Source organism: Capsicum annuum, chromosome 4 (genome assembly GCF_002878395.1).
Source record: "Capsicum annuum cultivar UCD-10X-F1 chromosome 4, UCD10Xv1.1, whole genome shotgun sequence".
NCBI classification, from domain to species: domain Eukaryota; kingdom Viridiplantae; phylum Streptophyta; class Magnoliopsida; order Solanales; family Solanaceae; genus Capsicum; species Capsicum annuum.
Genome location: NC_061114.1, coordinates 79,593,510 through 79,618,625, shown reverse-complemented (window position 1 = coordinate 79,618,625; position 25,116 = coordinate 79,593,510). Strand labels below are relative to the sequence as shown.

General features: G+C 35.4%; 2 protein-coding genes and 1 non-coding gene across 3 annotated transcripts; 2 read left to right on the top strand and 1 right to left on the bottom strand.

Annotated features, from left to right (window-relative positions):
• The first annotated feature begins 14,911 nt into the window (after positions 1-14,911).
• Positions 14,912-15,397, top strand: LOC124897959. The gene has a single exon (XM_047411581.1). The coding sequence runs from the start codon at positions 14,912-14,914 to the stop codon at positions 15,395-15,397; it is 486 nt and encodes a 161-aa protein (XP_047267537.1).
• Positions 15,398-21,464: 6,067 nt separating this feature from the next.
• On the bottom strand, positions 21,465-21,571 carry LOC124898245. The gene has a single exon (XR_007055221.1). It is a non-coding gene; the product is annotated as a small nucleolar RNA R71 (small nucleolar RNA).
• An 805-nt stretch (positions 21,572-22,376) lies between these two features.
• On the top strand, positions 22,377-23,872 carry LOC124897958. Its single transcript, XM_047411580.1, has 3 exons — positions 22,377-22,728; positions 22,981-23,215; positions 23,320-23,872. Exons 1-3 carry the CDS (start codon positions 22,377-22,379, stop codon positions 23,870-23,872), a joined length of 1,140 nt encoding a protein of 379 aa, XP_047267536.1.
• The last annotated feature ends 1,244 nt before the right edge of the window (positions 23,873-25,116 follow it).

The following is a 25,116-nucleotide window of genomic DNA, read 5'->3' as shown; positions in this document are numbered from 1 at the left end:
TACGGAGAAGGATATCTTTAAGATGGCTTTTCGAACTCTATGGTCACTTTGAGTTCCTGGTTATGTCATTTGGTTTGATTAATGCCCTATCAGTATTTATGGATTTGATGAATAGGGTTTTCAGGTAGTTTTTGGATCTTTATGTCATTGTATTCATTGATGACATCTTGATATTATCTAAGGGTAAGGTGTATCATGCTGATCACCTCGGTGTGGTGTTGTAAATTGTATGCCAAGTTCTCCAAGTATGAGTTTTGGCTGAATATTGTGACTTTTCTTGGTCATATTATTAATAATAAGGGGATCATGGTGGATCCACAAAAGGTGGTTGTGGTTTTAAGGTGGCCTAGACCCATGAATCAAACTGAAATTCATAGCTTCTTGGGTTTTGGTTGGGTATTAAAGGTAGTTCATAGAAGGTTTCTTGACGATAGCTTCTCCATTGACTAAGTTGACTTAGAAGAAGGTATATTTTTTTTAGTCGAATGTTTATGATGGGGAGTTTCGAGAATCTAAAGAATAAGCTAACTTCGGCTTTGATTTGACATTTTTGAGGTTAATGGGGTTTGTGATTTATTTTTATGCATCCCAGGTAGGACTTGGTTGTGTTTTGATGAAACATGGAAAGGTAATTGCCTATGCTTCTAGGTAGTTGAAGGTGCATGAGAGAAATTATTATTCTAATAATTTAGAGCTTTTAATGGTGGTCTTTACTTTGAAAATCTAGTGGCATTATTTATATGGAGTGAATGTGACATCTTTTCTGATCATAAGAGTCTACAGTATGTGTTCACTCAAAAGGAGCTAATCTCAAGCAGAGGAGATAGTTGGAGCTTATCAAAGACTATGATATGAGTCTTCACTACCACCTAAGTAATGCTAACGTAGTTGCTGATTCTTTTAGCAGGTTATCCATGGGGAGTTTAGCTTATGTGGATAAGGATAAGTGGGAATTAATAAAGGATATTCACTGCTTGGTTAATCTTGGACTTTATCTCTTGGACTCCAACGATGGTGGTGTGATGGTCCTTGAAGTGGTTTAGACGTCTCTAGGTGCAAAGATCAAGAAGACGCAAATACTAGATCCTATCTTGATAAAAATCATGAGTTATGTTGATGGCCAAAGGGTGATGGTGTTTGAGATTAGTGGTGATGGTAACTTGAGGTACCAAGGTCGGTTATGTGTTCCTGATGTCGATGGTTTGCGAGAAAGGGTTTTGTCTGAGGTGCATGAATCGCTCTATGTTGTTATCCCAGTTTGACAAAGATGTATCATGATCTCAAATAGATGTAATGGTGGAATGGTATGAAAAAGGATGTGGCTGATTTTGTGGCCAAATGCATGGTGTGCTAATAGGTGAAAGTTGAGCACATGAGGCCTAGTGGGTTACATCAGGAAATGGATTTGCTGGAATGGAAATAGGAGGTAATCAATATGGATTTTGTTACCAATCTTCCTCGATCTTGGAACTAATTTGATTCGAGTTAAGTCATTGTGGATAGGATGATAAAGTCTTCTCATTTCTTGCCGGTGCAGACTAACTTTGTGATTGAGGACTATGTGAGGTTGTATCTTCATGAGATTGTAAGTCTACATGGGGTACCTATTTTGATTATCTCTGATCTTGGTAAACAATTTTCATCTCACTTCTGGTAGTTTTTCAGAAGGGGTTGGGTGCTAAGGTTAGTCTAAGTACTTCTTTTCATCTGTAGACGGATGGGCAAGTAGAGAGGACTATTTAGACATTGGTGGATATGAGTCAGGCATATTGATTGATTGTGGAGGAAATTGGGTTGATCATCTACCTTTGGTAGAGTTTGCTTACAATAATAGTTACCATTCTAGTATTACATTGGCCCCTTTTGAGGCATTATATAATAGGATGTGTAGATCTACTATTTGGTGGTTTGAGCTTTGTGAGGCGGATATGCTCGGTTCAAATTTAGGCGGATATGCTCGGTTCAAATTTAGTTTATCGGGCTATGGAAAAGGTAAAGGTGATTTGTTATAAGATTAAGGCTGCACAAAGTTGCCAAAAGTCCTATGCGGATGTAAGGCATAGACACTTGGAGTTTGAGGTTGCAGATAAGGTGTTCCTAAAGGTATCTCCTATGAAGGGAGTAATGCAGTTTGGGGAAAAGGGAAAGCTCAGTCCTCGGTATATTGGTCCTTATGTGGTTTTGCAGAGAGTTGGTAATATAGTGTATGAATTGGAGTTTCCTTCTAATTTGAGCTTAATTCATCCGATATATCATGTCTCTATGTTGAGGAAGTGTCTTAGTGATCCTTCTTCAGTGGTCTCTTTGGGGGGATTGGGTATCTCAAATTCTTCGCCTTATGAAGAGATCCCAGTTGAGATCCTAGATTGTCAGCTTCTTCGATTACAAACCAAGTATGTGGCCTCATTTAAGGTTCTATGGTGGAACCACAACGTAGAATAGGCTACATGCGAAACAAAGGTTGACATGAAGTACAAATATTCATATTTGTTTTCTACTTTGGATATTCGTGCGGAAGGTATATATTCCTGATCACATTTTATTTTCTTAGTTAAGGGTTAGAATAGATCCTTGCATCTTTATTTTCTATCTTGGTTAATGGTTGGATTGATATTTGATAATGCAAATGAATCTTGCTTGTTTTTGTACCTACCTTGTTCGTCATTCGGAGATGAATGATCTAAGTGGGAGAGGCTGAAACACTCTGGGTTGGGACCTGTAGAAAATTTTTTGAATTTCTAGGTTCTGGATAGCATACGACTGGTGGGTATCATCTATATACTGGGGTACAAGTGGTATGCCTTGGTCGTATGCTGACCAATGTTTTTTGATGGGTTGGATTGATTTCTGTAATGGTACAACTTGGTTTGGTATAAGTTGTATGGTTGGATACAAGTCGTTTGGTTTAGGTTTTTCCTTCACTTGATCTGAGAATTAGTAAAATAACTTGGATCTGAGTACGACTGGCTCACAATGAGCTGTAAGCTAGGGTACGAGTCGTACCATGGATTCGTATAGTGGGCAGTGTTCAAACCTCTTGGGATTCTACTCTGCCAAGGGTACTGGTAAGGATACTAATCGTATGCTAGGGTATGACTTGGTTTGCGTAAAGTTGTATGTTGGACAGTGTTGGGTACCACTCATATTAAAGGGTACGACCGATATGGTATAGTTGTACCCTATGATAGGATTTTTATGCAATTTAAGTGAGGGAAAATTGAACAATTCCCCACTTAACCTATTAAGGCTTCGCAACTTATAAACCACTTGGGAGGTTATTTACCCTATTTTTCTATTACTAAACACTTAGAAAACTCTCTTAAACACTACAATTTTATCTAAGGGTTTTGGATAAAGGAAGGCTAGGGTTTCACTAAGGTGATCAATTTTGGGGCTTGATTAGGTGAATTCTCTCCATCATCTTCATCATCAAAGGTAAGATACTTCTCCCACATTGGTAGTTCTAACTAAAGGCATGATTTATACAATGTTTTCATAGCATGATTATGGTATGATTTTGGTGTTTTCAAATATATATTGGGGTTTTGATATTAAATGCTTGGTTATAGGTTTTCCATGTTTTAATTATGTTTTAACATGCTTTAATGGTGGTTTGGATAATTGGTTACATGGGAATGGTTAATTTGTAATTGGAATTGGTTATAAAAACACTACGCCCCCAATATATTGATGAAATACCTAGGATAATGCTTTTACTATATTATTGGATATTTAATGGAACTATTGCATGGAATGGTTTGGTAATGAAACTCTAAATGTTTTAAATGGTTTGAAATGGTTAAATCACTACCAGAAATTGGGCCTATGGAAACACACTTTTTGACGACGGTTGCAAATTCATCGCTATAGATATTCTATAGCAATGATTTTAACCGTTGTAAAAAATAATAGTTCTATTAGCACTATGACCATCACTATTGAAAATAAATCATTGAAAATAGATGTATATATAGCAACACTTTTTAAAACTGTCGCCATACAAACATCTATGGCAACACTTAATGGGAAAAATCATCTATTGCATCACTTACTAATTTCCTCCACAATAATTCACATAAGTTCGCCAAAACAAAACATTTTTCTATCTGTCAAAACAAAACTAAACCCTTATTACAACTTTCTCTCTTTTTCTCAAAACAAAACAAAACTCATTTCATTCTCTTTCTAAGTACATCGCTAGTTGTCCATCTTTCTAAGCACCGTCAACCCTCAAATCTCCAAAATCCCTTACTCCAATTGCATGTTCATTCTCTTCGACACCTAATTTTCCCAATATCTCATCCAATAACTGCTACGTCGGTGAGTTGAAGCTGCATTTTCAGCATTCCAGTTGCTATTTTGAATTGAAATTTTTTACTGTATATACATCAAATTTGGTAGTTTCTGAATGTTGCTTATGTTGATTGCCTTTGTTGAAATTCAGCTTTGATTTAGCTGTTTTACATATCTTTGATTTTTGAAGAATTTTGGATTAGCGATAGCTGCTACGTAATGGCGATAGCTGAAGAAATTAATTTTGGAAGAATTTAATGGTAAATCAAAACCCATTTCTCAGATAATGATAAATTGAAACCCATTTCTTAGGTAAATCAAAAATCCTTTCTTAGATAATCGATTTTTAAGTGTCTGTGATGAACGTGTTACTCAAGAGGTCAAATTTTTGAAGCATCTGTGATAGAGAAATTGGATTTTGGGGTGAATTTGGTAAGGAGAAGGAAATTGGAAATCGATTGAAGAAGAAGCTCCTTAAGGAAGGTGAAGGTTTGGATACCCCTAAAGCTGGTGATGAAGTTTATTGAAGGTAATTGATTGCATATTATTATTGTTGTTATTATTTAAACTACTAAAAAATCTGAGCTTTGTTTATGTTTATTTGTTGTTTTTGGTCGCAATGGTATCTCAAAAATGTGCTTGGAGGTAAAATTTTGTTGTTCTCCTTATGTCTAACTGCAAAAATGAGATCAAATTTTTTACCAAGACTTCCTTGTATCATTGAGTATTCATAATTCTCCATCCTTGGACAATGCTTTATTTTGTCTGAATGATAGAATGTTGTTGCTGAGACGAACTACAGAACTAATCGGTGAAGCTTTATGTGTAGGCTCGATATATACTCCGATAGTATCAAGATACCAGCCAAATTTTCCATGGAAGCCAACAATATTTCCTTTAGAAATTGGCAAAGTGAAATATTTTCCTTGCTGGACACCATATTGTCCATATGTTCTTTTGTTGCATTCAAAAGTAAGCGATCTCACAAAACTTTACCCTCTTTTATACAAGCTATCATAATATCCATGTAGAGAAGTTAGAAACTCATCTGGATAATCAAGTCGTACTTGCAAGAAAAGCACAAGAAGAATATAAAATAGTGTTAAAAACAACTCTATGAAGCTTACCTATCAAGGGCATATCTAGGTAGATGAGCCCCCTCGTTATAAAATCACACTTTATTCATGGTAAACAATATTTTCTATATATTTATAGTAGATTTTGAAACCTCTGAGAAAGAATGATTCATTGACAGGAGAAGAGAATTTACCCCAAAAGAAACAAATTCTTGGTTCCACTTTGAAGGGACAGAAATGAAAGGAAAAAAACATGATTCTTTACACTCCATTATATGCTTTTGGAACTTTTGACAAAGCCCCATATACATACAGGTGTCTACAAATTCTCATATAGTGCAAAACATTATTGTCCAGTGATAAATTTTTGCTCTGTATAGCATCTCGCAGAAGATGCTATTTTTTCTATTTTCTAAAGAATTTCAAGCACTTGTGCTGGGATACATCTATAGCAAGAAACAAAATATTTCTTTCTATTTGCTAATGAAAAGCTTGTGTGTTTTTGGTTATAGGCATTTTTTTGGTCGTCATCTATTTTTTATTTTTCTTTTTAAATTGTCATAAGTTAGTCATTACCTTCTGAAATCAGATTATGGTGCATGTTATAATAATCTAGTCCGACCAATTAATAAATCAAGGAATTCCTAATATGCCACAATTTTTTGTTTAGGTATGGAACCGCAAATCATGCTCAGATGGTCTTCTTCTCCTCTATGGCTGGAGAGATGCCAATAGCATGGTCAGCCAAGCATATACTTTTTATATTGGTTTATTTTTTCTATTATATTACAAATTTTCTTACTGTTAGATCTGTATGTCATGATGGTGCTCTTTGGTTTAGTGTCCGGTCAATTGATCTTATTCCTTTTTTCCATTGCCTTGGTTATTCATAGCCTCTAGCAAGTGCATATGGACTTACCAAACATAGAGATGGGCGTTGGTAGAGGTGTTAAATGGGTGGGTTGGTTTGAGATTGAAAATATAAAATAGGTTGAATTGGATTTTGGTTTGGGTCATGAGCCGCGCAAAGTTGCTTTGGGTTGAAACGGGTAAAATATCGCGTTGAGTTTTGACCTACCCAATAATTGCTATAATGAATTTTCACCTACCTAAATTTTTTCATTAAATAATATCTATAATCAATTTTCAAAGATCAACTACATAATATATACACGAGAGTGCACCATTTTAACCTAATATTATAATGAAGAAACATGAATGAAATAAGCTCTTTACTTCATCAATTTAGTGCAGCTAATGGCATCTTCCTTTATTCATGGCAAAGGAAACAGTTTACATCCAAATATAAATACATAGTGGAAGACATAAGTCTTAAGTCATAAATCATATGTTTATGATGATGCTTCTCAGTGTTAATAAGATGTAAAACATTTCAAAAACTTTCAACCCAAAAAACATAGTACTAGTAGTAGGAATCGCAACATCAAATACATCATAGAAGTTAATCCACACCGTTCCAGCTCTTAGTCCTCGAGTTAAGGTGTTTGTTGTATTGATGTTCTTCATGAAAACTCCCTGCTGCAAGACCACGACAATAGAATTGATTAGATAACAACAACACCAAGCCAACACCTTCAATAATGCATCAACTTTGAAATAACAGATTGGATCATCTATGAAGATTATCTCCTTTAGACTATCTGAAAATGAAATGCAGAGAAATATAATTTGGTTATATCACCTCATGAATGACTAATAATTTAATAACTTCCTATGAATTTTTCATAGTAGAACCTTGTTTCTACAGTTGCAATAGTTCTACAACAGTGATTATAGTAATAACCAGCAGTACTACAATAACAACAATGAGGACATCAATGAGGAAAAAGAGTATGATAACACTTCCAACTCATACTACAATAACAACAATAACAAGTAGAAAAAGTAGTTAACAGAAACAAGATTATGTGGCAAAAGCTACATCACCAACCCAGCAAACTGCGGAAATAATTACAATAATTAAAATAATCAAGAATGAACCTACTCCAACAATTACAATAGCTATAATAATGGCAATGGTAACTACAAAGTGCACCAACAATAGGGATGAGTGACACAATGTTCCTGTGAAAGATCTTCCAAAATTGAAATCCACAAAGGCCATCCTAACGATCATTCTTCTAAAGCATAAGAGACAAATATTAAAATCGAGGTACTAATAGTAATATAATGACCACATATGTATTGGATAACATGCTTACTATTTTTTAAATTTTATAACCGCTTCTAGTAAACATAAGAGCGTCTATTGAACTATGATAGTTTTTCCACTGTGCCTGCACATGTTAAACATAAAAATCATGAAACAAAATTCTTCATAAAACAAGACTATCGTGAACTCTAAATGCATCTGGTGTTGTTATGGTTGTCGTATTTATTGATTCTTCGTCATCAATTTTAGTTACTATTTTAGTTACTTCCTTTTTTTCTCTTACATTGGAAAAAGAAATGGCTATCGATGTGTAGTTCATGTTTGACACCAACTCATCACTTGGCAGGGCATGAAAAGTTGTTTGGAACCATTTTTAAGACTAGTTGTATTATTGATGTGTTATAGCCTGTAGAGCAGAGGAATTGCAGGTAGTCTATGATCTCGGTCTCATAAACCAAACCTAGTTTCAGTGGTCCAGACATAGTTTCTAGTAAGAAAACATTTTTTTACAAAATCATAGCATCATTCCTCGATAAATCTATGCTAGTATATAAAATTGACACATTTACTACTCTGCTCAACCTCATTTCCTACACATTCTAATTTAACTAGTATTCCATCTTATGTGGGCTAATCTAAATTCTAAGTAGGTGTCAATTCTATTCATTCATGATAGAAAGTTATTCAAGAACTAATTACTCAACAAGAACTAATTACTTATGTGGGTTTTAGAATACAACATAAAGTAGAAATTAAGCATATACCTGCAGACTGCACACATTCACCAAGCTAATGAAACCTCTGAGTAGAAACTATATTCACATATATTGCAATGTCATCTTCCTTTTTAGAGTTGGCAAAAGCTAAAAACACGAAGGTTAGAGACAAATCAGCAGCCGATTTGATATGGGTTCTATAAATTTGGATCACGCAGTTGCATCGATGGCTGATTTTTTTGGGTAGAAATAGGTTGAAATGGGTATATTATGGGTTGAAATGGCTGAGAATTATTTTTTAATGAGCAGGTTTGATGGGCTCAAACCTGACCCAATTTGAAATTAGTTTGTACCCAACCCATAAGGTTTGGTCGGGTTGGGTTTATTTAGACTAACGAATTTATTTTGACAGCCTTAGGAATTAGGAATGGGCTATTTCCCCTGGTGTGTCACCCTCTCCCAAATATCAACATATTGCAGTAAGTGTGCTTTTTTCATTTTTCTTAAATTGCTCCTTACTGGCATTGATGGTAAGGGAGTTATTAGTTGTTTTAGGTAACCTATGTTTTTATTAATGCACTGCTACATGTATCTAGAGGGGCACTTGGTGGTGGACGCATGGTGGATGACTTATCAAGTGTTTTGAGTATTTCCTTTATGTTGTTTGTGTTGATTACTTGTTTAGATACACTCTTTTTTATTTGGTTATATCTCTTACTTTTCACTTTTAGTATGATATCATTGTCACACCCATGTTTCTTCTTTCTTCTTTATATTCTTTTGGAAGTTCTTGATACAACTACAGGCATATGGTGTGACACAAAATCTTTTATAACTAGTCCTAGAAATGGCAGGTACAGTGCATATGCATCTGATGGAGATGCTGCTATTGAATTGACCAGACCCTGTAGGCATGCAGCTGTTGTTGTTGGGGACTTGATATTTATATGTGTTGGCCTACGTGGTGGTAAGGTTATAAAACCTGCATGTTTAATATCTGCTTCACATTGTTGCAAAGATTAAAAAAAGTTTATGAGGAAAGTAGCATCATACCTGCCACTTTGTTTACAAATAATCATTTACCGTATACTTCCCTTATAGTAAGCCATTTTAAATTCAACAAAATTTAGAATAAACTTCTCTGATGATATAACCTGACGAAAAGTCAATAAATATACCCCAATATTTGATTTTTACCAATCACACAAATCAGATTCAAAGACAAACTAAATCTAGTTGAAAACCCAAATAAAATAAATGATTTAACAAGTGCTAAACTATATTAAACTTCTTCAGATTTGTAATACTTAGTGGTTTGATACAAAACTTGAAACAACACAATATTGTGAATATTCATTTTCAACCCTGATAAGAAAAAAATTCCTTTACAAAAGTGAATATTTAATTTCTATACACATTGTAATTTTGTCTTCGTTGGAATTTGGACCTTAGACCACAGGATTCTTATCCACTTCATTAACCCCTAGGCATGCTCATAATTGTCACTAATATCACATCTTGAATTTTACTTGTGCATATTTTCCTGAAATGTTATTTTTTGGTGTGTTGTAAAAAGAAATAAGTTATCATTTAAGTGCGGATTTATATAATTTGTTCTCTTTTTATAGGTGCCCAAAATAAAGAAAGAGATAAAGAGAATGATGAAACATTGACCTTACTTGAGAAGATTTTTGGGTTGTTGATAAATGCTCTAATATCAATAGTTGTGTGTTGAATTTCTTGAAAATTATCGCGTTGCTACTGTATAAAAACTTAACTAATCATTTGGACTTAATTAACATTTTGCTTTTGGGTTTAAATTACTAGCTTGTTGCATATTTTAGATTATAAGATTATTAATGAATGATTTTGTTTTGTGATGTGTATATATTGTGTTATAATTTATTATGTATGTAAATAAAAATTTACATTAATAGAGTGAATATTTATATATATTATTTCATTTTAATAACATGTGGCAATAATCGTTGCAATAGATCAATAAACTGTTGCAATAGATAGTCAAAAATCATCACAAAAGACCAATAAAATTGTTGCAATAGTTTAATGTAATAAGTGTAATAGGTACTAAAAAAGCCTTGTAACAGAATAACAAAATGATCGCAATAGATGCTATTGCAACAGTTTAATGTCTTTGCATTAGAATCTATTACAATGGTTTGTAAACGTTGTAGTAGATGTAAAGAGGCATCCCAATAAGTCAAAAAATATACGTTTCTATAGCTTCACCAATTGTGATGGTTTCAACGAACCATAGCATAAATCATTGTCATAGACCTATTGGAACACCTATATATAGGATGTTTGCTGAAACATTGCGGTATAGCTATGACAACAGTTTTATTATCTATTACAATGGATTTGGAACTATCACCATGGAGGTAATTCCGATAGGGAATGTAGGGATTGATGATCATGGTTATGGTTAAATAAAATTCTTTGTCGGGTACAAGGGAATCCCCCAAGTAAATATGTTAATTAACAACTTATGGGGTACATAGGATTCCATCATGAAAACCTAAAAATGGAACACTTGAGGGGTACATGGGAATCCTCCAAGTTAACATGATAATGTAATCTATGGGTACATGGGAATCCCTTTACATTAAAAGGGTTGAATAATGACATTGCTTATATAGCTAGTATGACGATGCCATTACTTATTGCCCTGGTTAATAATAATGGAATAATGGTTTGTTTTTTGGGAAACAATTTTAATTGGGCAATAATGGTGGGGTGTGATAGCTAACCATGAAGGTACGAGTCCAATGAATGGACACTGGAACCTCATGTTTGCCGACATAAGGGGTTGGTCATAGCGACCATATATGATACTATAAGGTACATGAGAATCCTCCAAGTACATTGTTCATATGTATCATGGAGAGTGAAGGGTACTTGGGAATCCCCTTCTATTATGGTATCTATGGTTCATGCGGCTACACATGTTGAGGTCCGTTCAGGGGGTTACACTTGACCCATATAGCCCGTGGGTGGTTCAAGGATGGTTAAGCTATATATACCTAGGTTAATAGTATTAAAGCCATGCTAATCCTGGTACCATTTCTCGATATGTATACATATGGTTGGCTTATTCAATTTTTTTTGGATGGCATTTTTTATTTTTATACTAAGTACGTGCTAACGTTCACCCATTAACTTATCCTCGAGTGGCTATATCCCTACATAATGCAGGAATCGGTCATTCTACTCCTCTTGCTTAGTGATCAAATTTAGGGATTAGCTCGGTTTGAATGAAGTTGTGAGCTTCCATATTTTTGAAGGCTTCATTTTATGTTCATTGATGTTTTAACACACTTTCATTTTGTCTATGGTTGGGGGCATATCCCAACCGGATATTGGTTTTCTTTCGGTGAAAGGATTTTGTGGAACTACTTTAAGTTGGTATGTGCGGGATCGATATTGGTATCAGCCTTAGTGTTGACTGAAACCATTGCACTAAATTTCTTAATGTTCCATCCTTTAATGCGATTATATGGAAATTGATTTGGTTATTGTTTGTTTTTGGGTTATGGTTTTGGTTTGGTTATGGTTATCGATTGGTAATGACTGATGATTTTACCACTCATTTGCACTCAACTTTCATGCACACTACCTAGTTTTGCATAAATAAATGAGAAATAATCGTGATTTAATGCACTAACATCCATATTTTGCAGGCATAGAGTTGGTGAGATTAAAAGATGTGTATTGAAGCTAAAAGCGGTCAAGTCTAAGCAAAGAAATGCAACTGAAGACCTGAAGTAGTCATCAGGCCTAAATACCATGATCGTGGGCCAAAGGCAGTGGTTATGGTCAGTCAAGATGGTCAGTAGAATGCGATCATGGAACCATACGACGATCGCGGACAACTTTGTACGATCGCGGCTAAGCGGGATTGTTGCCTAGGGTAGTCTTGTAATTTCACATGGCTGAATCCCAAACTTTATATAGTAAAAAATCATTTCTTCTTTGGTATTTCTTACCTCATAGACAGTTTTGAATTTGAAATAAAAATCATAATTGGGCAAGATTTAACCAATTTTGGAGACTTCAATTCGTAGTATTTTGTGGAGGATGAATGCTTTGGATAATCCTTATGGTATATCTTTCTCTAATTTTTTCATGAGTAGCTAAGTAATTTAGTTTTGGTATTATGTTGAACTAAAAGTGTAATTATGTGTGGATGTTGTTGTGTTTGCATGATTTTTAGTTGTTAAGTATAAATTCCACTATTTCTTAAGTTAAATAGTTTGAATTTATGGGTAAAAAACCCAAATCTCCAAATGGGTTTGATAGGTGAAAACCCCAAAAACTAAAAAACCTTTTTCATCCCTGAAAGAGGGATGAAGTTGAACATATGAGAACCCATAGCATCCTTGAAATAGGGGTCTAAAGGACAAGGCAATGGTGGACAATTATGCATATGGTTTACTATCTTTTACAATTTTCGACATAAGTGTAAATGGAGGGTAAGTAATATCATAGACATTTTCCTAGAAATAGGGATGTCAAATTGAGGTTTTTGTTGACTATGAATGACACATGTGTTAGCTGCTCGAAATATCCAATGGGTTACATCTTTGTGATTTTGTTGAAAGACTAACCACAAAGACCTTCAACCTAGTCTATCTCTCACTTAACAACTAAGATTCATGTTAAACTATCATTAACCAACATGCTCTTTACTTTTAGGTAGGCATAATACCAAGATTACCTCCAAACTTAAGTTTAAATCAAAAGTTCTATTCTAGTGTGTTTTTTGACTAAAAATTGTTAAAAAAAACTCTAAACCAGCCCCCCCACCCATTTTACTTTAAATTTTATTTTTGTTTGCATTTCGAGTATCATTTTAGTAATTAGAGAACCCAAATAAATTCAAATTTGCATTTCACTCCTTGTGGATTCAACCACAATGTGAGTTGACATATTGACAACAACCGCCTTACCCCTTAAACATGGGAGTAAGTTGAGTGTTATCAAAATGGCGCCATTGCTGGAGAGTGAAATATTGATTTCACTTGTATAGTGTAATATTTACTTGGGTATATTTAGAGTGGTGTGATTTACTTTCCTTGCTGTTCTTTTATTTTTGTAAGTGATCGTAGTGTTAACTCAATAATGAGTGATAACGCTAGTAACATGGGGCCTTTTGATAATTCTCTTGATGATAAGGGATAACTCAAAGATGCGGGCCAAATAAGAGCAATCCATATCCCACCAACTAATGTGAACGGTGTTTTCCATGTAACAAGTGTAATGCTACACATATTACAAACGAATGGTCTATAAAGGGAGCATTCATATGAGGACCCTAATGTTCACTTGAGGAATTTTATGGAGGTGTGTACACTTTTCAACATTGCACACATCACTCAAGAGTTTATTCGTCTTCCCCTTTTCCCGTTCTCTTTAATAGGCAAGGTGGTATTGTGGCTCCATTCACTCCCACCTAGTTCAATCACTACTTGGGATAAGCTTACCATGATTTTTCTTGATCAATACTTCCCATCATCCTAAATGCTCCAAATGTGGTATGAGATCAAAGTGTCCAAACCACGAGTTCCCAGAGAAGATGCTTCTCAAAATCTTCTACCTGTCCCTTGATATTCTTAACAAAACTTTGGTAGAAAATATGGTGGATGGTTCCCTAGTGAATATGTACTACTATACGAAAATTCAATTATTAGGAGAGGTGATGAAGAAAAATTGAGGTTGGCGTACCCGAGATACCAAAGTTCCCAAAACCTCTCCCTCTACATCCGTGGTTAACAAAAAAAAAAGAAAAAGAGATGAGTAAAGAGAGGAGAGCATGGCAAAAATGATGACCTAACTTGAGCTCTTGACAAAGTATGTTATGGGTGCACCTGTGAAAATGGCTAACACCATAGAATCTATGGCCTGTAAGGATAATGAGGAGGCCAAGAAGTTGGATGAGGAGATCTGGTATTTAGCAAACTATTCGAGGGATTCCTTCCCAGTCTATCAAATGAAAGTTTGGAATCAAGGTTTGATGGACCATGAATGTGATGAGGATTAAAGGGATAGTTTAATTATGACCGCTATGTAACCCCCATAGGGTGGAAGGTACGGACAAAATGGTTCATGAATTAAAAGGTGACTTCTCTCAACTCTCTCAAACCGTGGTGTCCCACTTTACCTCCATTAAGAAATTGGAGATCAAAATTAGGCAAATCTTCATGCAACTAAACGCTAGGCCTAGAGGTGGACTCTTCAATGACACGATTGCTAATCAAAAGAATGATGCTGAAGTCCTAGTAATTGTCGCTGGGAGTGTGAAGACACTTGATGAGCACTTGAATAATGACTTGATTTGGAAGATGCCTAAGGCTAATCCAAAGGAGGTGTAACCTCAAAAACAAGAAGAAGAAGAAGAAGAACAAGAACAAGAAGAAGATGATGACGAAGAAGTAGTTGAGGTTAAAAAGCCTCAAAGTGAAACAAGGCCTACAATCCAAGTTCCTACTCTATTACTTCAATGATTTTAAGGAAAAGAAAAGGGTGACAATCTAAAAAAATTCATTGCCAAGCTTAGAAATCTATCAATAAACATCTCTTTGCTTGAGGCGATCCAAGAGATCCTGGGATATACTAAGCTAATGAAAAAATTAATGTCGATAAAGAAGCTTGTCGAAGGTGACATGATCGAACTCACCCATGGTTGTAGTGCTATTGTTGACAGTGCTATTGTGGAAAAGAAAGATGATCCTGGAGTTTTCCTAATTCCTTGTACCATTGGAATGCATATGTTTGCAAAAGCCCTATGCGACCTTTGTGCAAGTATCAACCTAATGCCCTTTGTCATCTATAAGATGGTTGGTTTGAATGCCCCTACCCCAATATATATGAGACTCTTAATGGTGGATCATTCTATCAAAAGGCCGGTGGGAATTTTATATGATATCCTAGTTAAAGTGGACAAGTTTATACTTTTGGCGGAATTTGTGGTCTTGGACTGTGAAATAGGTCAAACGGTACCTATCATTCTTGGTCATCTATTTTTACCCACTGGAACTTCTATTGTCGATTTAGAAATGAGGGAGATAAACTTTAGGTTGCAAGAGAATGAGGTTACTTTCAAGGTTGGTAAGACGTAAAAGCAATCCATGGAGCTTTATGTTGTGTCCGTGCTGGATGTTGAGATTGAGGAGGCAAAAAAAGCTAGGCTTGAGGACCTGCCTTGAGAATGAAACCAAAAGAAAGATGTTGTAACATGACGTTAACTAAGACGCTATGTGGGAGGCAACCCATAAATTCCACGAAAGTGCCTCGTATTCTTTTGTTACGATTTTGTAGCGTAGATATTAGTTTTTGCATTTGATAACTCATGTATTTGCGGAGTTATGGAGTGCATTGGTTGATATTAAAAAGGGGGAAGTGTAAAAACTTTTACATTGAAAGTTGAATAGGGAAAAATATGTGAATTTGAGAAGTGGGCTGAAAAGCGGAAAATAGGGAAGCAAAAATGCTCTCAGTTACCGTGAATGCGGCCCCTAGGTACGATGGTTGCCATCCACGTTACTTCGATCGCGGTCATTTCAACTTTATGACCACTATTTTACCCATTTCCCTCACACTCCCTTCCAAGTTTTACTCTCTAATTGGAAAAAACTCTAACAAAGCTTTTAAGATCACCAACGGTATCCTTGCATCCCTTTTGCATCACAAATCTAGTAGGTATCACGAATCCATGCTTTGATTTTTGGAAATAGGCCATAGAATACATAATATAGAGAGGGCCTAATTTTTTGATTTTTATGCTTCCATGTATTTATACTTCATATTTGTATGGTGTTGAATGCTAAAGTAGGGTGCGCACGCAAGTTTAGAAATCTTTAGTACCCCAAAATCTGTGCAAATTATATACAAATAGGGTGTTTGCACCATGTTTTTGATTCATTGCCTAAATAAGTATTCCATAATGGTTTTTGCATTTGAAAAGGCACATTCGAGCACCTAATAGCATTGTTCAAATTGGTCTTAATATGAATCCATAATATTTAATTACATCCGATTCATAGAACCTGAGTGTCACACTCTCTACTATAGTGATCTTCTAAGGATAAAGCTACTCCCAAAGAGAAAAATTTTCTTGGATAATGTGCCAGAAAAGCTTCCAACATTCCATGACAAGCTTGAAACCATAAGGTAGGGGTGTTTTTCCATAGATCTATTCAGTGCAAATGAGCAATGGGTCCATGAATTCTGTGCCAACATTTGTGCAGTTTCTTTCTTGGATCCATCCAACATGACTATTAAGATCTGTGGAAAAATAATGCATTTTGGGGAAAATCAAATCAATGATCTTTAAGGGCTCCCACATACAGACATGGGGGAATTAAAAGAAAGAGGGTGTAAGTTAGAAAGTTACTTGGCAAAACGATTATCTCCCAGAAAGGAAGTCTCGTGGATGAAAACAAAAATCAACATCTCCATTAATGCCTTCACTTTCGAGGCTCAAATTTAGTGTCACATTTTATGTAGCTGAGTCTCCCCTTGCACCCACATGGCAACAGTCCCAGATCTACCTATTCAAATCATTGCTTACATCTTAGACGATATTTCTTTGGATGTTTGTCAGCTTGTGGCCAATGAAATGGACCACTTCAAGGATTAAGGTAGTATGCATCTCTTCTTTGCCTTATTAATTACTAAGCTTTGTAGGAGAGTAGGGATTGAGGAATATGCTAGAGATACTTGGGTGTGCCTTGAACCCCCATCTACCCCTTGAGTATTTGAGGGGAGGGCACACCTGGCAAAGAAAAGAAGTAAAAGATCAACATGGGGAAGTTGGCATATATTGAGCCTGAGTTTCATAGGCCATACACCACCGGTGCTCCCGAGGATATTAGAGTTGGTATTGCTTCCTTCAGGAAGCTTGTGTCTAGTTTTCCCTAAGGACCGAGAGAGCCCTCACCATTCATCATTTATATGTGTTATGGTCTGATTATGAGAAATACAGAAAGGATCAAAAGAAGAAGAAAGCTACCATTGCTAGGCTTGAGAAAACCTACTCATCTTTTGCATAATCATATCGAGATCTCAGGATTACATATCAAAAGATGATCAAAATGGAAAAGATGAGGGATTAGTTTTTAAACGAGATGTGGAAGGAGGTGGAAGGCCTATTGAAGGTCCTAAAATCCTGAGATCAACTTTTTTCCTCATGGGTGGAAAGTGATGATGAGGCACCGACTGATTGGTCAAATACATACAAGAACAATAATGATACAAATTGTGAGAGTGACAACAACCCTAGATGCAGTTTCAGGGAGCAACCTTATGTATTTTATCTTTGATTATTTATGTAGTGGGTACATTGCTACCTTTTATGTTGGGGGTGCCTGTCTCCGTATTCATTTGATTTAGGCCTGTATTATTGATTTTTTTTTTATATTTTTCTGCTCTTTTATATGATTTTTATTTTTATTTGGGTTGTAATATTTGGGTACTTTGATGGTGTCCATGTTTGAATGGATTAGTTACTTTGTTCCTAGATTGTTGTTTAATTTAATTTTGGTCACTTGACAAGATTTTCCCTATGATAGACTGAGTGACGACATTCTTTAGGGGAAACATTATGATTGGGTTTTTAGTCATGGTTGTAGGGGAAGTCTGAGTACCCCTAGCATTAAGGTGACAAATGCAAAAAAGTTTGAGTACCAGTGACATCGTGGCATTGTTGATTTTGGATCAGATTCAAACCTATTAGCGAAGTATGAGTAGCCATATGGGTGTGTATTCCATATTAAAGCCTTAATGTGAGACAAGTGCTTGGGTTGTTTCCATGAATAACAAATTATGCATGGTGTGAATGGAAAGAAAACACCCCCCTCTGTCCAAAATTTTGCAAAATTCAAGGGTGTGGATGTGAGCATCTTTGTAACAAAATTTTTTTGCTTTTATGACTCTGCAGTTTGACTTAGGAAAATTATTTATCTTGAGAGGGAGTAACAATTGAACCCCCTTGACGAGATTCACATGCCATGTGTGGGAGCTTATTTTTTTATATCTCATGTGTACTCGTACCATCTAAAACTTTCCCCATAGTTATTCAAGGCTAAATTTTGATTGTATTTGGTTGGTAAAATGATCCTAGGCCATTCTTGTGATATTAGAAGTCCACTTTAGACTAAAAAGCCTACCAAAACATAGATATAATCCTTAGTCACCCACTTTGATCCTTTGGAATTTTCTTTGGGAAACACATTGCAAGTTGTGACCATACTAATATCTCTCTCTTGAACCTTATCCTCGTTGAACTTAAGAATATAATTTGAGGCTAAAAGCCTAATTTGGGGGTGGTAAAAGTTGAAAGAGGTGCCGTTCAAGGGAAATTCCCAAATTATGGCTTAATTTAAAATTTGTTTATGTTAGATATTTGAGTTGGTGCTATCTCTGATTACATGATGCAAGTGGGTTTGCTTGAAAAAGCATGTTGATTGAATGAATTGCTATTTTTTAAGACTCCTAGGCTCATTTTGTGACTCTTGTACTTATTGGCTTAATGTTGAATTTATCTTATTGTTTGGTTGGGAGTCTATTATGATCCGATTGAGTTGAGCATGTTCCATGTGAGTGTGAGATTTTTTTATATTCCTTGTTGCATATGATTCTAGAACTTTCCTGGTGTGTGTGTAAAGCAAAATAAAAAATGAGAGTTCAGGAGATGATTTAGGCATTTCTTTCATAGCCTTATTTTATACCTTTATTTCGTCCTACCCTTGTGCATTATCCTAGTTAAAACCCATTAAGCCTTTAAATTTTTCTTTGGCAACCTCATATGTAGCCTAATCCGTTCTTTGGTAGACCATAATTTGATCCAAAAAGCTCCTATGTGCTTTAATAAAAAATTAATTAAATAAGGAGTTTGAGAAATAAGAGGGAAAAGGTGAATTTGATGCCCCAAGGTAATAGTCATTGGTGTTTATATTTGATGTGTAGTGGATGGATGTGATATAAATTGTGTTAAAAATATTGTCATAGTTATGAAGAAAGAGGAAAATTGATTTATGTGGTAGTAAGCTATGTGTCCACCAAGTGTTTGCGAAAATACTTAAAGAGATGGGGCAAAAACAAAAGATATGGGTAGAAAACAATAGTCTAATTTAGTTGTTGTAGATTGTTCTAAATGTATAATGTAGTGTATTAAAGCGCTTAGAGAGGTTAGCACTATTCCCAAATAGTTCCTACCCATCCCTTAGCCTTCATTACAACCCTAAAAAGTCCTAATTGATCCTAGACTTTACATTCTAATATTAGTGGAGAATTACACTAAGGGAAAGCCTATGTTTCATTGTGTGTAACCTGTGAGTTCTTTGTAAGAGTGAGCGTAATTTTATTTTTGTACTCATCATATTATGAATTGCATTATTATGAGTGATTATGGGTAAATATCTTTTTGTGAGGGGAACATGTTTGATGAATGTGGGTGATTTATATGATGTCCTTGATTGAGCAATAAGCATGAGTTTGCCACTAGGTGAGTCAATTCTTGAGACTAGGATGTTTTAGAGTAGTGTTCATGAGCTTTTAATTGTGTAAATAACAGCCTTAGTGTAGTAACTTGCATTCTATGTAGTCATTATAGTACTAGCTTCAGTGTCTTGCATTTATAGAAGTCTAGAGTTTCCTTAGTTGACAATGATTATAGTTAAAAGTTGTTTGAGGACAAACGAGGTTTTTATTAATTTTATTTAGTTCATACATGTTTTTAGTCATTAATTACAACCTTTTGATTACAATTATGACTATGCGTGGCTAAACACCCTCTTTCTGGGGTTGAAGCCAAAAAATGAGTATTATTGTTATGGATTAAGTTAGTTTGATTTGCTTATCAATATTGGTTATTTTTTTATTCTTATTTTAACTATTTTAAGGATTAGCTACCCTTAGAATACATCAATTGTCAACCTTGTGAACTCGGAAGAGGGAATAGGGAGATAGAACATGGGAATAATCAGAGTATGGTTTGTATTTCTTTATTAAATAAGGAATTCAAATTAGTATCTAGGACAGGGATGTACTTATATACCGTACTTGATTCACACATAGGATGATATTTGTAAAGAAAGTAAGTGGACTATTACATCCCCCTCTCAACAATGTAGTTGTGAGGTTCAACTAAGGGAAAGGATTAGAGGTTAGAAAACCATAATCATGCAATTAACCCTACGAATCAACAACCAAGATAAGAAAGTTAATGAATGAAATACAATAGCATAATACGATTTTTAAGAGTGATTCAACCCTGAATTTTCTCCTATTTATTATATTAAGACCTTTACTTTCCGCATCATTTAGTTTTAGTTTACAAATTTCAAAACTCTTTTTGGTTACTCTAGCATCAATTGTATCTAAAGTGTGAACTAAAACTAAATCGTTACCAAATCTAGTCTCTGTGGGATCGATACTTGGCTTTAATTAGGCCACTTTACTACTTGATCAGACCATGTACACTTGCGAGTGCGCTTGGGTGCTATCAAGTTTTTTGCGATATTTTTGGGTACTAGTGTAATTAGTAAATTGCTAAATTTTTGGTTTCTGATAATAAGTATTAACGACTTGATCTTAGTGGCTGAATTTTTGCAGAATTAGCTTACAACAGGATTGGTGAGAGATAAAGAGTTGGTAGAGCCTTTTGCAGAAGTAGAACTGATATTTTAACAAAGGTACAGAGCTCAATATCCCATTCAATAGGTTCAAATGGCTCATCTAGTTGATCCAAATGATCTGGTCGGTCGAAATATCAAAAATGTCCTAGCTTCAGTTATCCCAGTTGTTCCTGCTTAACCAACTACTAGACCTTTTTGTGAGGTGTCAATCCTACTCACAAACCATGTGACTAGCAATATTCTCAAGCTCGAGCCAGGTGGTTGATTTGAATTAAAGAAGAATATGGTGCAATTGCTGAATTCAGCAGGGCAATTTTTTGGCCTTTCGCATGAAGACCCACAGCAGCACATACAGACCTTCCTGGAAATAAGCGATACTTATATTCCTACAGGGGTGAATAATAATTATGTTAGATTGATACTCTTCCTTTTTTCTTTAATTGGGGAAGCAAAGAGGTGGTTATATACTTAACCACTACTCTCTATCACTTCTTAGAAAGATATAGCCTTGAAGTTCCTTATTTGATTCTTTCCACTTGGGAAGACTGCACATTTGAGAAGTGAGATTCTGAGTTTCAGACAGAAGGAAGGAAAGAATCTCTACTAATCTTAGGAACGGTTTAAGAATATGCTCAGAAATTGCCCTCACCATCATCAGTCTAATGATGTTCTTATTCATACTTTCATTGAGAGAATAGAACCAAATACCAAGATTTTCTTCAATTCAGAAACATGTGGATAAGCTTTTGAGAAGACCTATGATGAATTGTACACACTGCTAAGTAGGACCTCACAAGGGAATCCTGATTGACATGCCAACTCGAGAAATGATCCTAAGAAGGTTTCAGGGGTATTAGAGTCAGACTAATTAACCATACTATCAGCTCAGATTGCAGCATTGCAAAATCATATGCTTACTCAGCATAATAGGATGAAGTTTGGAGTTCCACAATTAGCAACTACAGATAATGCAGTCCAACATATAAATTCTTGGTGTGAGGTTTATAAAAGTAGTGAGCACGCCACAGATGCTTGTACGGCTAATCCAGATTCTGTTAATTATGTGGGGAATGCGAATATTCAGGGATAATAGAATTTTGATAATACATATAATCCCAACTAGAGGAACCATCCAAATTTCTCATGGGGTGGAAATTAGTTAGAGAATAATAATTAGTATAAGGGGGCAGTGCAATAGAATCAACAACAGTTTCAGAATAATCAAGCTGCCACTCAAATAAGTAATGTGGCGGAGATGTTGAAGTAGTTTTTAGCTAATCAAGAACAGTTTGAAACAGAGTTGAAAAGTCAATAGTTGGTTACTAGAAATTCAAAGTTACAACTCGGTCAGGTTGCGGGAGGACAAAATACAAGACCTTAAGGAGGTTTACCTAGCGATACAGAGGTGAACCTAAAGAAGGTAAATACAGTTACAAAAAAGAGTGGGTTGCACTTAAAAGAGATGGTATCTGAGAAAGTTATCTCCCCAGTCACTGATGATGATTCTAAAGAAAAGGAGGAAAAAGCTACAAGTGATGAAATTCATGTGGAAAATAAAACTCCACCTCTACCGTTCCCTCAAAGAAAAAAAGTATCAAGAAGAGGCCAATTACAAGAAATTTTGGGATCTTCTAAAGCAGGTTCAAGTAAATCTTCCTCTGTTGTTATTCTACAGAGTGCTCCCAAATATGCAAAATACCTGAAGGATATAGTGGCAAATAAGAACTGGTTGACAGAGTATGCTACAGTTGCACTTACTGAGAAGTGCACATTAAAGATTCAAAACAAATTGCTCACAAAGCTGAAGCATCCAGGTTGTTTCACTTTGCAGATCACTATTGGGAAAACCATCAGTGCTCATGGATTGTGTGACTTAGGGGATAGCATAAATATTATACCCATATCTTGGTATTGAAATATGGGTCTTAGGAGTCCCAAACCCATGACTATTGTTTTGCAGTTGGCAGACAGGTCCCTTTTTAGGCCAGATAGAATTGTTGAAGATATCTTAGTGTAAGTGGGATCACTAATCTTTCTAGTGGACTTTGTGATTCTTGACTTTGAAGTTGATCCGGTCATTCCATTTATATTGGCACGGACCTTCCTAGCAATAGGAAAGACATTAATTGATGTAGAAGCATGGAAGATGACAATGAAATTACATGATAAAAGGGAATATTTTAATGTGTATGAGGCGCTAAAATTGCCAGCTATATGTGAGGAGTTGTCTACTATATCATTTATAGACCTTGAGTCAGATCATAGGTTGTTGTTGTCAGAAAATCTATTAGAGCGAGTTTGGTGGGTCATGATCTTTATGGAGATGTAGAGGCACTGGAGTTAGCCCAAGTCATGGATTTAGCGGTATTTGAAACATAAAAGATGCCTTTTGAGCCATTGAACAGGCCAATTGGCCCATCTCCCAAAGCTTTAATTAATGAATCTTCAAAATTGGATCTTAAGGTTCTTATTCCTCACTTGAGATATGTTTACCTTGGTCACAATGATACCTTGCCTGTTATTTTGTCTGTTGGATTATATGATATACATGTAAAGGAACCAATGACAGTCTTAAAAAGAAAAAAGAAGGTGATTGGTTGGCAAATATCTGACATTACAGGGATAAATCTAGCTTTTTGTATGCACAATATAAACATGGAAGACGGTTTCAAACCAAGAGTACAACAACAACGAAAATTGAATCCGGTGATGGAGGATGTGGTGTGGAAAGAGGTAATAAAGTGGCTTGATAATGGAATTGTTTATCCAATTTCAGACAGCAAGTGGGTAAGACCAATACACTGCATTCCAAAGAATAGTGGGATAAATGTAGTTACCAATGAAGCTAATGAGATAATTCCCACTTGTATAGTGACTGGATGGAGGATCTGTATTGACTATTGCAAGATTAATGAAGCCACAAAAAAGAACCACTATCCTGTCCCGTTCATTGATTAAATGTTAGATAGGTTGGTAGGGTAGGAGTACTACTATTTTATTAATGGTTACTCAGGTTATAGTCGGATCACCATTGTGCCTGAGGATCAAGATAAGACTATGTTTACTTGTTGGTATGGAACATATGCATTCAGACACATGCATTTAGGCCTCTACAATGAACCTGCAATGTGTCAAAGAAGCATGATGGCAATATTCTATGACATGGTTGAACAATTTATCGAGGTATGCATGGATGATTTCTCTGTTTACGGTGATTCTTTTGATAAATGCTTGCAAAATGTAGATCGAGTCCCAGCTCAATTTGAAGAGACAAATTTAGGGTTGAACTGGGAAAAGTGCTACTTTTTGGTGAAGGAAGGAAAAGTCCTTAGCCATAAAGTTTCATGTAAAGGATTGGAAGTAGATAGAGCTAAAATTAATGTGATCTAAAAGATGCCACATCCAGTAATATTCAAGGGAGTGCAAAGTTTCTTGGGGCAAGCAGGTTTCTATAGTCATTTTATTCAAGACTTTTCAAAGATTGCAAGCCTGATGTGTAAATTGTTAGAAAAAAGACCAAGTTTGATGTTATGGTGGATTGTCAAGAAGCCTATGTAAAGCTATAAAAAAAAGCTGACAGAAGCTCCTATTTTGATTTCTCCAGATTGGGAATTACCATTTGAATTAATGTGTGATTCATTTCACATGGTTGTTGGAGCAGTTTTGGGGCAAAGAAAAGACAAGATATTTTGCTCTATTTATTATGCTAGTAAAGTCCTAAACGATGCCCAAATAAATTATACAATCACTGAAAAGGAGATATTAGTTGTGGTTTATGCATTCGATGAATTTAGAGCGTACTTAGTGGGTACCAAAGTTATTATTCACACAAACCATGCATCCATCAAGTATCTCTTCAATAAAAAGGATGCAAAGCCTCGATTGATCATATGGATATTATTACTACACGAGTTTGACCTAAAGGTTCATGATAAAAAAAAGGAGCGGAGAACTAAGTAGCGGACTATTTGTCGCGGCTGGAGTCTCATGACCATATTGTGGATGACCCTCTCTACATTCACAAAGATTTTTTGGATAAAAAAATATTGACTCTAGATGTTTGTGATCTTCTGTGGTATGCCGATATTGTGAACTTGGTATCATGTTCAATTTATCCTCCCGAAGCCACTACTCAACAAAGAAAGAAACTGCTTTATGATTCTCGTGCTTATATATGGGATGAGTCATATATTTTCAAGAAA

What these genes read in the sequence shown, in the direction of transcription:
- LOC124897959 (XM_047411581.1), top strand. Translation starts at nt 14,912, where the DNA reads ATGTCGATAAAGAAGCTTGTCGAAGGTGACATGATCGAACTCACCCAT.
- LOC124897958 (XM_047411580.1), top strand. Translation starts at nt 22,377, where the DNA reads ATGGTATCTGAGAAAGTTATCTCCCCAGTCACTGATGATGATTCTAAA. An exon ending in CACAAAGCTGAAGCATCCAG is followed by an intron (nt 22,729 to 22,980) that starts GTTGTTTCACTT and finishes TTGACTTTGAAG; the next exon opens with TTGATCCGGTCATTCCATTT. An exon ending in AATCTATTAGAGCGAGTTTG is followed by an intron (nt 23,216 to 23,319) that starts GTGGGTCATGAT and finishes GCCATTGAACAG; the next exon opens with GCCAATTGGCCCATCTCCCA.